Below are 14,485 nucleotides of genomic sequence, written 5' to 3' on the forward strand. Positions count from 1 at the left end.
CAAGGGGGGGGGGGGCAGGCACTTAGGGTCAACTGTCACCTAGTTCACTTCTCTGTCCCTTGGGTATTTTTCCAGCCCTTTCTGAGTGTGTCTGCCATGCGCCCGGCACTAGAAGGAGGCTGACCACAAGCTTTGCATTCAGGTTTGCTATGATCAAGGGCCTTGAGCTTTAAGGAACCTTGGGGAACCTCTAACTCGTTTCACTGATAAAGCGTCTGAGGTTCAAGAACACTTTGCCTGGGCTCATGGGAGGCAAGAGCCCTGAGCGGGTGGGTGCTCCGACCACCTCTCCGTGTGGCCAGCACCTAAAGATTCCTCTTGCAAGTGAGCTTAGGGAAGCCTCTGGGCTGGAAAGCAACATTCTGTTAAGATCACCAGCCACAAGGGCACCTGGGTGGCTCAGTGGGTTAAAGCCTCTGCCTTCAGCTCAGGTCATGATCCCAGAGTCCTGGGATCGAGCCCCGCATCGGGCTCTCTGCTCACCAGGGAGCCTGCTTCCCCCTCTCTCTCTACCTGTGATCTCCCTCTCTCTCAAATAACTAAATAAAATCTTAAAAAAAAAAAAAAAAGATCACCAACCGCGAGCAGATGCAGATTGGATTTTCGGCCACACTACCCCAACTCACCAACGTGAAGCGGTGCTTTTTTCTTTTCATCTTTTTATTTTGCACTATAAAAAACAACAACAACAACAACAACAACACCCAGTAACATACTGCTTTTCTTCACATTCATATGGATTTTAGGAAATTATTGCCTTTTCCCCTGGAGAAAGAACCAACGGACAAAAAAGTACCACATTACAAAATCTGCAAACCCTAGAAGTCCACAGCTTGAAGACAACCCCCAGGGGCAGGGAAGAAGAAAACGTGTGTCACAAGAGACGAGACAAGCACACATGAAGGACGGCAGGCTGGGGAGACGATCACGGCAACGCCACCGACCCGGACGCGGCGGGTCCCTTGTTCTCTTGGCACCCGCTGTCGCCCCCTCAAAGGGGTGATTTTTGGTCTAAGGTCCGAAGAACTCTTTTCACACGACACAAGAGATGCTTTGAGGAGAGGGGGCAACGAGAAAGGTTCAAGTATGAATAAGGAATCATGCGAAGTCCAGAGTCAGGGAAGAACCCACAGTGGAAAGGACACCCAGGTAGGTCGACATCTCGCTACTTCAACCATCCGCCTCCATCCCGGACCCAAGAGGGAGTCTCGGAAATGCAGGAGGGTTCAAGCCAGCATCTAGATGGCGTCCCTCCAAGCCCTGGAGGGGTTACTTTCCTGACTGGGCGGTGATCAGCTTATGCCCTGAAGCAACAGATACAGAGACTGCCAAAGTTAAAAAAGTAAGGTGGAAATTGTGCTTCCTTCAAAATGAGTTGGCTTCATCACTGCCTTTTCTCCCGGTCTAGCAACTGCTCTCTCCCACGCTGCCGTGGTATATATTGCCTTTGCGCTTGAAATGAAAAGGCGAGCTTGGAGGTGCAGGGCCCGGGCGGTCCTGAGAGGGCAGGGGGTCTGGAAGTACAGTAGTCGGCACGCACTGTGCTCTCATCATGGCTTGGGCTTCCTTCGGTCCCCAAAACCTATCCCCACTGTCAGCATGAAGCTCGTTTGCAAGCCTGGTGACCGCTCACTGTCCCGCTGGGGCAGCGGGACAGAGTGAGGTTTTCAGTATTGCACAGGTATGAAATGTCCACGAGTTTAAAAAAAAGCAGAATCACAGTTGTTCTTGGGGCTGGGCCGGCTCCCCCATCCCGGGTTTAGCAGGACGTGGCCGTGGCCATGGGACTCCTGCCAAGCTCCGAGACTGTCGAGTGGGTGGGCACGGGCGCCAGCACCGAGGTAGGGAAGGCGCAGTAGGAAGCCTGCAGGTCAGGGCTCAGTGTCTGCAAGTGGGCTATGAAAGACGAGCCGGCTGCCTCCCCTGGGCAGGAGGGAGCCTGGGGCGTAGAAGGCAGGATCTCAGACTCATACTGCAGGAGCTGGCCCATGAAGCCGAAGTTGGGTGAGACCACACTCCGCCGCTGCTTGATGTAATCGAAGGCGTCCTTCAGGCGGAACTGCTTGGCTTTCATGAGGTAAGCCATGCAGATGGTGGGAGAACGGGAGATCCCAGCCTCACAGTGGACCAGGACCTTGCCTCCCTTTTCCCTGACACAATCTGGAAGGAAGAAAAGATGGTGAGGATGAGTTGGGACTGGAAACCAAAGGCAAGGCCAAGATACGAGAATTCAACACAAAAGTGACCAAGTCCTCAAAATGTCACACCTGTCCAGGAGCTGAGGTTCCCACGCAGTCTTTTTAATGCCCACCGGCAAGGACAGAGCTTATGGGGGCCCCGAGTGCCTATCCCCATGTAGTGCCTTTCCAGTCTTCAGAGGTGCTGCCCTGGTTCCCAGGATACTTGCACAGATTCTGCCCCTGAAGGTGCTAGATCTGGGGAAAGAATCCTTTCCTGGAGATGCCATCTTAACTTGGGTTCCACAGATGGGTTTCAAGAGGGCACCAGAAAATCCTTGACATTACATGCAAATTCCTCGGGTAGGTACATTTTTCTGAGGGTCCCAGGTTCAATGACTGACTCAAAAAAGCAATTCCTGCCTCTTGGGATCTGATTCTCAGCGGGAGGACCCAGCCCCTCTCCTGCTAGAGGCCTGCCAGCCTCCCTGGGCACCCTGTCTGGCTGTGCCAGGGCGGGATGCTTGGCTCAGGTCCCAGGGTTCCCACCACCAAACACACAATAAATAGTGCACAGCCACTAATTACAGCCCTGGCCAAGTGACGCTTACTAGACCGGAGGATAGAAATGGCTTTCGCAAACTCCATCTTGCACAACAATGGGAGTCATGCTGTAAAGCTACCACCATCGGTTGGCATTCTTTAGCTCAATATGACAAGGGGGTGCCCTCCTTTTCTATTCCACTCCTCCCCCGGCCCCGAGAGAACTACAACAGTTAAAAACGAGGGCCAAAAGGTTATGCATAAATATACACATCAATTAAAAACCACAAAAAACAGTCTTTCCAATTCCCTCTCTCGCTAGTGAGGAAACAATTACAACATTACAACACAGGAAGTCTGATGTACCCGGTACTATGTAAAGTCACAGTGTGCAAAAACACTTAAGATTCTGAAGGGCAAATAAAGTCAGCTCCTTTACCCAGCTCCCTCCTCCAGTTTAAGAAGTTTGCAAATGAATCTGTAAGATCTAAAAGATCAAGTTTCTGAGGAGTCAGGGAGGAAGCCCGGAGTTTCCCCAACAGCACAAAAGTCCCAAAGGACACGCTCAGTGTAGATCATTAGAGGTACCCCCAACTTAGTCTGACTCAAAAGAAAAAAATTTCCTGTAAATGAGTTCAAAGGGGACCCCAGCCCTTAGGATTGTAGGGTCATGACCCCAATTTTCCTTTGCTCCTTGTAGATGAGCTTTTAATTGCTTGGTACCATGACCAAGAAAGCAAAGGGCCTAGACTGTGTTGCTCCTGCTTTGCCCCTCAGGGCTTGTCTACCACGGGAGCCCTCCTGGGACCCTCCCCTGGGAAGGGGCCAAGAGCATGGTATGGGCTCAGTCCCCGCCTTTTACCAGCAGGCAAGAAGTCTGGGGAAAAGCATCCTGTGCTCTCAGGAGGCTGTGGGTTCGTGCGGTTGTGTACACAACACACAGGATGGGGAGGGAGGCTTCTGAGAAATGGATGGGGGTGGGTTTCATGACCTCACTGAGTAGCTATCTAGGTAATTAAATAACAGGCAGAGAAGGGCAAGGCATTCCCAGGGCCAGGGAGACAACGTCAAGGGTTTCCCATTCTGAACCCATCATCGGCACAGCATCTCAGAGATCCAAAGGGATCCTCTAAGCCCAGAGGCTCAGAGGACCAGGATAGGCTCAGCCTCCTGCCTCTGGTGACTTTCCCAGTGGGTTTCCTATAGGGGTGAAACCACGTGTGATGAGCACGGGGCCCACCATGAGGCTGAAGGGAGTCCCCTTAATTGCTACCTGCCCTACATAGTTACTGCTGGGCTCAACACCTGCCCTTCCCCCTCCAAAAGCCCTCAAAACAAGATAAGGAAAATCACATCTCAGCTTCAACAACTATGCGTGTTAAAGGGAAAGAAGGGCAAGACTACAAGGTTGGGGAGTGGTACTCGCAAATCTGAAACAGAAAAAAGTCAGCCTCGCTGCCTCGAGGCAGAGGGAGGAGGGGAAAGAGAAGCTCTCAAATGCAGGAACAGTCCAGCCTGTGCCGAGTTCCCAGCCTGTGCTGAAGAGGCGGAAACCCAAGGCCCAGAGTCCTTTCCAGGCCTGCCCAGGGGAGAAAACGATAACCGCCTAACACAACATACAAAAGATGCCAACTTCCCTATGCACAGAGCACGGAGCTCGGTCAAATGCTATCTTTAATCCAAAATTAGCTGAAATGCAAAACAAATTGCCCCTAAAGCAGTCTGCCAAAAACTGTGAAAAGCTGCCAGGCCCTCGGGGCTCGGTGTGTAAGAAGTGTTCTCTCAATCCTTCTGCTGGCTTTCTAAAAATGCCCCAGCCTACGTAGGAGCACCGTGAGGACCGTTCTTTCCCTCCCTGGCTTCCCTGGCACGGAGCATCACGCACGGACACACTCTGCTTCCCCCCCAGCTCAGAAAAACAACAAGAATAGCAGTGAGTACTGCCATAAAATAATATTAATTCATTTATCTTGCAAATTAAAGCTCCCATTAATAGCAGCTCCCGTCCTCCCCTCCGCCTCTTTGGTGGCTGCATCCCCTCCTGGCTCCAGCTCCTGGTGGATGCACGTACGAGACACCGTCCTTCTTGGCAAAGGCAGCCCCCACCAGTACCGCAGAACCGAGAGCAGGGGCTCCCGGACGGCAGAGGGCAAAGGACTGAACGTACCAATGAAGTCTATTGCTTCTTGAAAGTGGGAGCTGATGTCGGCTGTGTGGCTGTCTTCCACGGGGATCCATTTGTAGTGTAAGTGGGTGGCGCAGGCCTCGGAAAGCCGCCGGGACACGTTCAGCAGGGCGGTGATGTGCAGGTTGGCGAGGAACTCGCACTTGGACGCATGGTAGGCACTTCCAAGGTAGAGGAACGGGAGGATTTCAACCGGGCCGCCCTGGAGGGAGGGGCAAAGGACACCCAGGAAATCGTGGATTAGCTTGCTCCTTCAGGAGAGGAAACAAAACCACCCTGACCTACTTGTTGTCAGGTGGGAGGTTCCCTTTCTGGTTTCCAGGTGGACAGTTTGCCACCAGGGTAGTTCAGCCCAGATTGTGGGTGGAGCCTCCATTCTGGCAAACTACCCGCAGCTGCTGCCTTGCGACTCTCAGTGACGGCAAAGCCCACACAGCAAAGATTTCTCGTTTCCGTACACATATTGAGGTGGGAAACGCTAGCAGCCTTCCTGTGCCGACAAGGATGAGAAGATAGGCACGAAGGGGAAGGACTGAGAGGCTCCCGCTCACGGTTCCGCTGCCCCGACAGCACCGGCGCAAGCCTTCTAACCTCAGGGCAGCCTTTGTTTCTTTCGAGATGAAACAGGTTAAAAACGCTACAAGAGGAGTCCAACCCCCCCCACCACTTCGCTGTCCGGGTATCTTCATGGTATATTTCATCAAAACTAGGACACCAATGACTGATCTCAAGATACACGTGGGTTTCGGAGAGGTCAGAGTGCATCCCCAGCACGGATGCTTCTTGGAAGTGGAAATGACCACTGTTTACCCAGAATCCTTAAAGAAAGGCTATGAAGCTCAGGGGAGAGGGGCTTCTCCTACCCTTATCTTCCTCACGTGGGACTGAGGACTCTTGAGAGATGCTTACATCATCACCCTTTTGGAAGGCCACCCACACACCAGGTTTCCAGTTAAGGAGGCTCCCAATTAGAAGCTGAGACCATCTACCCTGAGGCAAAGTTAAAAACAGCTAGCTGGTCAGACTCTGGCAGTCGTAGCAGCTCCCAGGTGGCAAGAAAAACCAGCGATAACTGGAACAATGGGAGGCCCCAAAGACTGAGAGAGAAACACTGGGCTTGGGGGTGGGGGGGCAGTGGCTGCGTCTTTGGGAGCCTTTCCTGTATCATCCTTCCTGTGTTTCCACTTCCTGTCCCAGAATAAAAGTGGAACGGAAACTCGGCCAGACTCATAATAGGGAAAGGGGCATAGGATGAGGGCCAGCAGAAGGCAATTCTCAAATTACCTGGCATGTGGTGTGTGTGTGCCTTTTCTTTCCTGAGAAATCAAGTGTTCCAGCAAAAGCCAGTGGGGCCACTTGGAAGAAAGTTATAGAGGATTTTACCAAAGATAGTAAGAGTAACAACCAGTATTTTTTTTTTTAAGGCTCGATGCTCAGTGAGGGGCTCAAACCCACGATCCTAAGATCAAGAACTGAACGGAGATCCAAAGTTGGATGCTTAACGGACTGAGCCCCCCAGGTTGCCCCAACAACCAGTATTTTTATTAGCACCGACTATAGCTGGCCCCTGGACTGAACACTTCCCATGCATCTACACAGATCTCTCCCTCTGTTTAGGCCCGGAACACACAGAAACACCAGGCCTGGGACCTTATCCGATTACCTCTAAAGCCTAGAACAACACAACCCTGAAACCATGTCTTTCTTTTTCTGAATCCTCTGTTTTGACTCAAGAGGAAGGAACCAGAAGCCTTCAGAAACCCCAAAGGTTAACACGACCTTGCTTGACTTCTCTCCATGCAGCAGCGCTTCTAAGAAATAGCACTAGGGGGTTCCCCAGATGAACCCTGGAGACACGTCAGGGCCTCCCCAGTCCTCTCTTGGCCAAAGGTCTGCTGTGCCTTCACAACATCCTGACAATTCTTGTTTCTCTTTCACTTTCTGAGAAGTGAGGGGAAAACACCCAAACAAACAGAAAACAGAAATCCAGCTAAGCCACATGCCCATGACTTGAATGCTAAGGGTTCATCATAGGCTGTATTTTTTTTTTTTTTATTTGTCAGAGAGAGAGAGAACGTGCACAAGCAGGCAGAGTGGGAAAGAGAAGCGGGCTCCCTGCCGAGCAAGGAGCCTGATGTGGGACTCGATTCCAGGACGCTGGGATCATGACCTGAGCCAGAGGCAGTGGCTTAACTGACTGAGCCACCCAGGTGTCCCTGTTTTGTTTTGTTTTTTAATTTTTATTTATTTATTTGACAGAGAGAGAGATCACAAGTAGGCAGAGGCAGGCAGAGAGGGGGAAGCAGGCTCCCTGCTGAGCAGAAAACCCAAAGCGGGGCTCATTCCCAGGACCTTGAGATCATGACCTGAGTCGAAGGCAGAGGCTTAACCCACTGAGCCACCCAGGCATCCCAATATGCTGTATTTTTTAATAAAAGAAAACAAACAAAATAATAACCCTGGAACCTGGCCAAGCTAATAGACTTCCCGACCAGGGATCCCATTCAAGGGCAGTCATTTGGCTTTACTGGGGCGGATCTCTGCTCATGCCGGGCAGCTTCCAGACATCTTCCTTCTTATGATCTGGATATGCACTTAAGTTGTGGGAAAAACCTGAAAAGCTCCTCCCACCAAGTCAGGTGCCTAGGATAGGCCCTTTCCAAAAGAAGTTCTGTTTCTGTGGAAAACAGAACAAGGTCTTGAAAAGAACCAGAGTTAAGAAAAGGGAGGCGTTCCGGGCCTACTGTTGCCAGGAGCCCAGCTACAGGATTCTTTGCGAAGAGATCATCTTCAATTGTGAGACACGGATTTCTCCCCTCCTGTGAAATGGGAAGGAGGGCTTGGGCTCTGGTTTCTGCCAGATTTGGATCCTTGGCCACCTTCCCCTCATCCTGCAGCACTGGAGGGCGGGACCCCTCACTGACCCTTCCACGCACAGTCAGCCCTTACAGGACTGCCAGAAAGTTAAATTCTTCAAAAGAAAAAAATGCCACATGTTTGCAGGAGCATGAAATCCTCTACAGTGTCTCTTGATCTTCACTGGTTTCAGAATTTATGGAACTGCAGGCACCCGAAACCCTCAGCCTCTGCTTAGCCATCCAAACAGTAGTCTCTCCACAACCCTCCCCCAGCCCCGGTTCAGTTAAAAATAACAAAAAGACACATCTTGACAGGTACTGGGTTGGTTTGCTGAAACTGCCCAGCATGAACAATTACAAAGAAGATTAAAACAGGAAGCCTGAAAGTCAGCTCTGAAATATCTTCAGGGAAACCTAAACTGATATTTTGAAGCTTCTGCTTCCTAGGCCAGCTAATAAGAATGTATCTTTCACTTCCTCTTTTCTCCAGAAGCTGTCAAGCATCCTGGGGCTCGTTTGCTCTTGTCAGCTTGTTTGCTGGAAAGAAGCCCATTTACTCTTGGATGGAAAACTCAAGTTGGCAAGCAACAGCTTTCTGAAGCTAGAGGGCTCTGCCAACACCCTTATCCACAGAAGAATGCACCAGTGCTACTGAGCGGGGAGAGGAAGAGCCAGGGGACCGGGGAAGGAGCAGAGTCAGCAGCCAAGATGGCACTTCCACACCACTTACCTGGTCATAGGCTGGCCTGTAGCTGATGCTGAGCACTGGTTTCCCACATTGGCTCATGAGGGCTTTCTCGGTTTCAACCTTCTCTTGTGAAATGGGTTGTACATCCACACAACATTCAGGATATTCCGAGTAGAAAGTCTCATATCCTCCTGCAAGGTAAAAAAATGGAAAAAAAAAAAAAAAAAAAAGGAATATAGATGTTAAACACTGATTGCTCAGCTTTTAGAAAATGTTAGAATTAATCAATACCCTAAGTGTGGAAGAGTCAAGAATACCAAGCCAACATAGATTCTGATCTTATTAAAAAAATTAAGCCAAACCAACTAATAGCTTTAGAACAGAAATGGGCTACACAGACACAAACACACACTCTCTCTTTTCTAAAAAGTTATAGTTCAGAGAGGCAATGATTAACTTTTTATGTCTATCAGAAGCAGCTGAAAGGAAAGCTATCTGACATCTGGAAAATATTAACCAAATCCCTCCAGAAAACAAAAGCTATTTTCACTCGTTTGTCTAAAATGCAAGTGTGATTATGAAGAATTTCATTCATTTGCAAGAAGAGACCCCTGAATTGGTCTATTTCATCCCTAGCCCATTAGCTCTGAACTGGATTATAGATGGAACCCCTCTATTCATAAGAGAATGGAGGCTAATAGGTTTAAACTAGGTGCAATAAAACAGCCCTGCCCTTTCTCACTCCCAAGGTGCTAAAAAACACTGCTGACAATCCTCTCTATAGGTCCTCTCTATAGGTCCAATCAATCTAGTTAATTACCTTCTAAACCAAACTGGAGGCACAAGGCTTTAGAACTTAATTCTCAGTCCCAATTAAGCAAAAACTGTTTCTCTCCCCTTCAAGACCACCTACCCTTCCTTTCTATCTTCCTCAACTTCCCCTCCTGATCTTTCTTCCCTACGACAAGCCCTGAAATGACAACTACCAGCAGGTATGACTGTAAAAATCCTTACTATTACATTTAAACTTCTCCAGATGGGTCACTTAAGGTAAAAACTACTCTATGACTGGGTCACAGAAACTTGGGCATCTTAAAGAAGTCTCAGGCCCAGCACTCAGCCGTAAAGAACCAAGTGAAAAACATGCCAAGTGCTGCCAGGTGAATAGGCCAGCCTCACTTGGGGAAACCCTCACTCTCAATCCAGAAGGACCTAAGGGACTTCCGGGAGCCTCCAGAAAACCCAGTTCTATTTTTCTCTGACCTAGAGAATTCACTTAGGGTCAAACCATCAATTAAATATGCATTCTGAGCCCATGTATTTTCCACAAAGTCCCCTCTTTCCTCTGTCTCTTGGCGTTTTGATAGCCCACAGAGGAGAACATGGTGGCCTTAAGCCCCTGTGGTAGACAAATGGTTAATGGATAACATGGCGGTCTCCAGCTCCCTCCCAGAAGCTGCAGCCAATTCCTAGAATGAGTCATCTTGCCATTACTGCTTCCTCCCAGCTTGCTGGAACTGCCCCCGCCCCCATTGAGTACACTCAAATCTCCTCTGTGGTCACTTCAACAAAAAGCCCATTGGGCCTCCCCAGATGAGCTTCTGGTCCTCCTGGTCATGATAGGAGACCACATGCCGGAGAGTAATGGAGGGAGGTGATGGTGTTCGTGGCTTAGTTTCCTGCTCGCCCCCCGCCCCCGCCACCACTGTAGCCCCTGGACCCTTTCCCTCCTAGGATACAGACTGAAGGTCAGACTTAGTGACCCACAGCTTCATTGGAAGAAGTGACCTTAAAGTAAATCACTGCCTGTGCCTGGGCCTCCAACGTTTTCGATTCCAGGAGACAAACTGAGTGACAGGGGATGGGAATCCGGCGTAAGAGTGGCCCGTGCCCTCCCAAACTTTCCCAAGAATGAGGCTTGGGAAAGACAAGCCTTCAGGCCACCCCATCTCTTGTCTTTAAATAGCACACTTAAAAGAGATGGCTGTCAGGACAGACAGGAGGTGCGGTGTGGGCTGGGTCCTGCCTGCCTGTTGACAAAATTAGGCAGGCGGACAAAGCTGCTCAGCGTAGTTGAGGGACAGATAAACGGGGGCCTATCTCTTCAAACTGGGGTCAGGAGTCCTTCGGATTAGACGGTCTCTTTCACCCACTCCCCTGAGAGGCAGGGAGAGACAGACCATTCTCTGAGTTTCAAGAGCTGTGGCCATTTTTCTTGCTGCTTCAGCCCTCTTCAGAGTGATTGGGTTTTTGATCACTGCTGCAGGACCAGCGGAGCAGAGAAGTTGCATGAACACTGTATTTAAATACACACTGAGAATGCCATCCGGTCGCCATGCCATTTTAGTGTTATGTTTGGGGAGTGGGGGAGGAGAATAAAGGGAAGTATAAAAGGCATTGTCCCCAAGATCTGAAATGCCACTAGATTAAAACCTGAATTTGTATCTGGACATGAGGCAGTAAGGAAATAAAAATTTTCTTGGACAACAATTTAACCTTCGTTGTGTTGTGAACGGTTAAGTAACCAGCAGTTCCTATTGAGATTTAAAATGCACACAACTATCAGCCTGCCACTTCTCTGAATCCTACTGAAAGATAGTGCACAGGCAAAGCATTTGAACAAAAATATACCCTACCACATTGCCTCAAATAATGAGGTTGAAAGCAACCTACTGGCTACCACCAGGGAACCAGTTTAAAAAGTAAAGGGTGCCTTACTCAGTAGGTTAAGCGTCTGCCTTTGGCTTGGGTCATGATCCCAGCGTTCTGGGATCAAGCCCTGGGCCCTGCGCCAGGCTCCTGGCTCCCTGTTCTCCCTCCCTCACTCCTCATGTATGCATGCATTCTCTCTAATAAATTTTAAAAAGTAAAATAAAAAGCAAAATGGACAGGTATGTTCTGATAAAGGCAAACCTCCCAAGGTCTAGTTGTGTCAAAGAAGCAGGAATACAAAATACGCAAAATCATTCTATTTTTTAAAGATACTCGGGGAAAATTAACTTGTCTAAAGAGGAACAGAAAATATTTGGTGGCTGTCTCCGGAGAGTGGAACTGGATTCAAGGGTGTGCAGAAGATCCACTTTTCATTGTACAGGCTTTGTGCTTTTAAAATTTTTTACCTGTGTACGTTACTGTCATTTAAATAAACATTTTAGACATGAATTTCCCAAGATGTGAGTCTACAAAGCCACTTACTTCCTATGGCAGTAACTTCTTAACAGTCAGCATGAACCCCCCCTGGAGAGGAGAGGGCTGGGAAGCAGAGGTAGGACCAGGAGGGGTTTCCTGAAATACATCTTTCATACTCCTGGGAAGGCAGTAGCTTTTCCTGTACCCACTGCTAAGAATAGGAGACAAAGACCACCATCCTGGGCTAAGTGTGAAACGTCTTAAGGAGGGCCTCGCTCCTACCCGGACAGGCTGAGGATGGTGGAGATGATGATCATCTCCCGAACAGGAATCAACAGGGAACAGTCTACAAGAAGTGCTAACAGAGGTGGGGGCTGCGTGTGTGATCTCCAGGCCCGGCAGGTGTGAAATTCCCCAGGCTGCTTGGTTTTAAAAAGGGCCCTCAGGCTCATTTCTGAACCACATCACTGCTGTATCTCAAGATGTCTGCAACAGGGTTGGCAGGGCCTTGGGGCACAGCTTGGGCTGAACACTCATCTCTGCTCTAAGGACTGAGTTTTCCATACACTGGAGGTTACAAAGGACTCAAATACAAGGCGGGAGTAGTCATAGGAAGTGACCCAGAAATCAATGCTCTGTAATTTGAAAGTCACTCACTCACTACACAGTGAGGGAACTCAAAGTCCTCTCTCCAGCAGGTGTAATGGACGGACTTGTGGGGCAGCTTCTGGGGCGCCTTAAACCAAAGGCGACAGAATCCCATCCACCACCACCCTGCTACACCTCTCCTAAATCCCGGGGCTGGCTGGCCGGCCGCCCCCTCCAAACCCCGGCAGATAGCAGGAGGCCAGCCCCGGGAATGATCTGCGGGGGTGGCGTGGGGGGAGGGTTTGAGGGAAGGGTTGAAAAGGGTGGGAAGGCTGTCAGCTCCAAATGGAGCTAGAGAAAGGCCTGGGAGGGGAGAAGGAAAGGCCGGAGGAAAACAATAAACAGCAGTAAATTGAAGTGGAAAGGAAGGGGAGGGACTCGCCAGGGTCAAAAAGGCAAGAGGGGTCGGTAAAGACTGCCTGAACACACGTTAATTGTCCAGGCGGGAGGAAAGGGGACGCCGAGGCGCCACGCTCCGGGGGGTCGCGACCTGCTGATCCCGCCAGATCTGCCCATCAGAAAGCCTCAGAGCCCAGGCCCCAGCGAGGGCGGCTAAGCCGGCGCCAGCAAATGGGGGCCCGCGCCCAGCACGAGCCGACGGCCCCCGCGGCCGAGAAGCGGCGCCCCCGGCTGCGCAACCAACCCTACCCACCCAGGCGGGCCGGCCGCCGCGAGCTTTCGAGGAACGCGGGTGGGGAGGGGGAAGCTCTGAGGGCTGACACTGGCAGCGCCCTCCCGAGCGCACGTCAAGCCTCGGTGTGCGGACTCCGGCAGGTGGAGACTACCGGGCTCCGGATCGCGGAAGGCGCCCCGCACGAGGAGGGGACCCCAGAGCCCCAGGGGTGGGGGTGGAGGGGTGGTGACACGCGCTCGGCGGCCCCGACGCGCTCACCTTTGAGGAAGTAGACCCGCGGGCCGGCGGGCAGGCAGGCCAGCAGCGAGGTGAGCACGACCCGCGCGGCGCTCTCCTCGCGGAGCTTCTGCCAGTGGCGGCTGCCCTGGTCCAGCACGACCACGGCCGCCACGCCGCCGCCGCCCTCCTGCAGCAGCCGCGCGCGCGCCGCCTCGTCGGGCAGCACGTAGCGCGCCGACACCGCGCCGCCGCGGGCCCGCCGCAGCACCACGGAGTTGAGGTTGACGTTGAGCGAGCCGCGCACGCTCGAGGCGGCGAAGGCCAGGTAGGGTCGGCAGTCGAGCACCACGCAGCGCGCCGCCGCCTCCTTGCGGAGCATCTTGCGCAGCTGGCGCCCGTCGAGCGACGTGACCTTCATGCCGCCGCCCAGCGGTCCCGCGCCGCGCGCCCCGCCGGTGCCCACGGCCAGGGTGCCCGCTGGCGAGGCGCTGGAGGGCGGCCCGCGAGGCTGCGGCCCGGCAGACCGACCGACCGACCGAGCCCGGCGCCGGAGCGGCCGCTCAACTCTTCTTTCCCGCCCCGCACGCTCGGCAGCCGGCCCGGCCACTCGCCGCCCCAGAAGCCGGGGATTCCGCCGGCAGCGCCGCGTTTTATGTGAATGAGTGTGCGGCCTGTGACGTGGCTGCCCATATAAGGCCGAAGATGGGTCTTTCCCCGCCCCTTCGGGCTGTGGCCACGCCCCGGGGAGCCGGAGGCGTGGGGCGGGCGCCGGGCGTTAGTCAGCCGGGGAAAGAGGAAGTGGAAGGCGCCTCCCTCCGCTTTCTGTGGCATGGCGCGGGGACACTCACTCGCGCATCACCGAGGGCTGCCAGTGGGGTGCCACGAGGCCGAGGTGACCCACGCTGTGCGGGAAGAGGAGGAAGCGGAGGAGGCAGGGCCTGGCGCCGCACAATCCGGCTTTGAGTTTCATAGACGTAGGCTCCGAACCTGCTGGGTGGGGGCCGTGCGGGGCACAGAGCCAGGCTGGGCCAAGGGGAGCCCAGGGCCGGTGCCCCCCAGATGAATCGGAAATGGATTTTGGTCTCCACCCGAGTCTTAACGCGTGAAATGAGATGCTAGCTGGGATTTGCTTCAAGGGATGGATTATAGATGACCTCGAGATTGCGTTTGCGTTTGTGTTGGTAACCGTTGGAGTTCAGTAATGGGTACCTTATAGTGGATTCATGATACTGTTTTCTCCACTTGTCTGTTTGCTTGAAACGGTCCATAATAAAAGTACCTCAAAGTAAAAATGGAGAGAAGAGCCAGCAGTTAATCTCCCCAAATAGATTCTGCTCTCAAAGGATTGACAGTCCTTTTCTCTGTCACACTTCAATAATAATTAGAATAATTGTTTTTTTGAGG

The 14,485-nt window shown here is 52.0% G+C and overlaps 1 protein-coding gene across 1 annotated transcript; it reads right to left on the reverse strand.

Moving 5' to 3' along the window:
- Positions 1–667: 667 nt before the first annotated feature.
- Positions 668–13,741, reverse strand: DUSP5 (dual specificity phosphatase 5). Its single transcript, XM_080823670.1, has 4 exons — positions 13,121–13,741; positions 8,494–8,642; positions 4,888–5,107; positions 668–2,160 (listed from the first exon to the last, which is right to left on the reverse strand). The coding sequence occupies exons 1-4, from the start codon at positions 13,497–13,499 to the stop codon at positions 1,760–1,762; spliced, it is 1,149 nt and encodes a 382-aa protein (XP_080679796.1). The 5' UTR covers positions 13,500–13,741; the 3' UTR covers positions 668–1,759.
- Between the last annotated feature and the right edge of the window lie 744 nt (positions 13,742–14,485).

Source organism: Martes martes (assembly GCF_963455335.1).
Source record: "Martes martes genome assembly, chromosome: 14".
NCBI lineage: Eukaryota > Metazoa > Chordata > Mammalia > Carnivora > Mustelidae > Martes > Martes martes.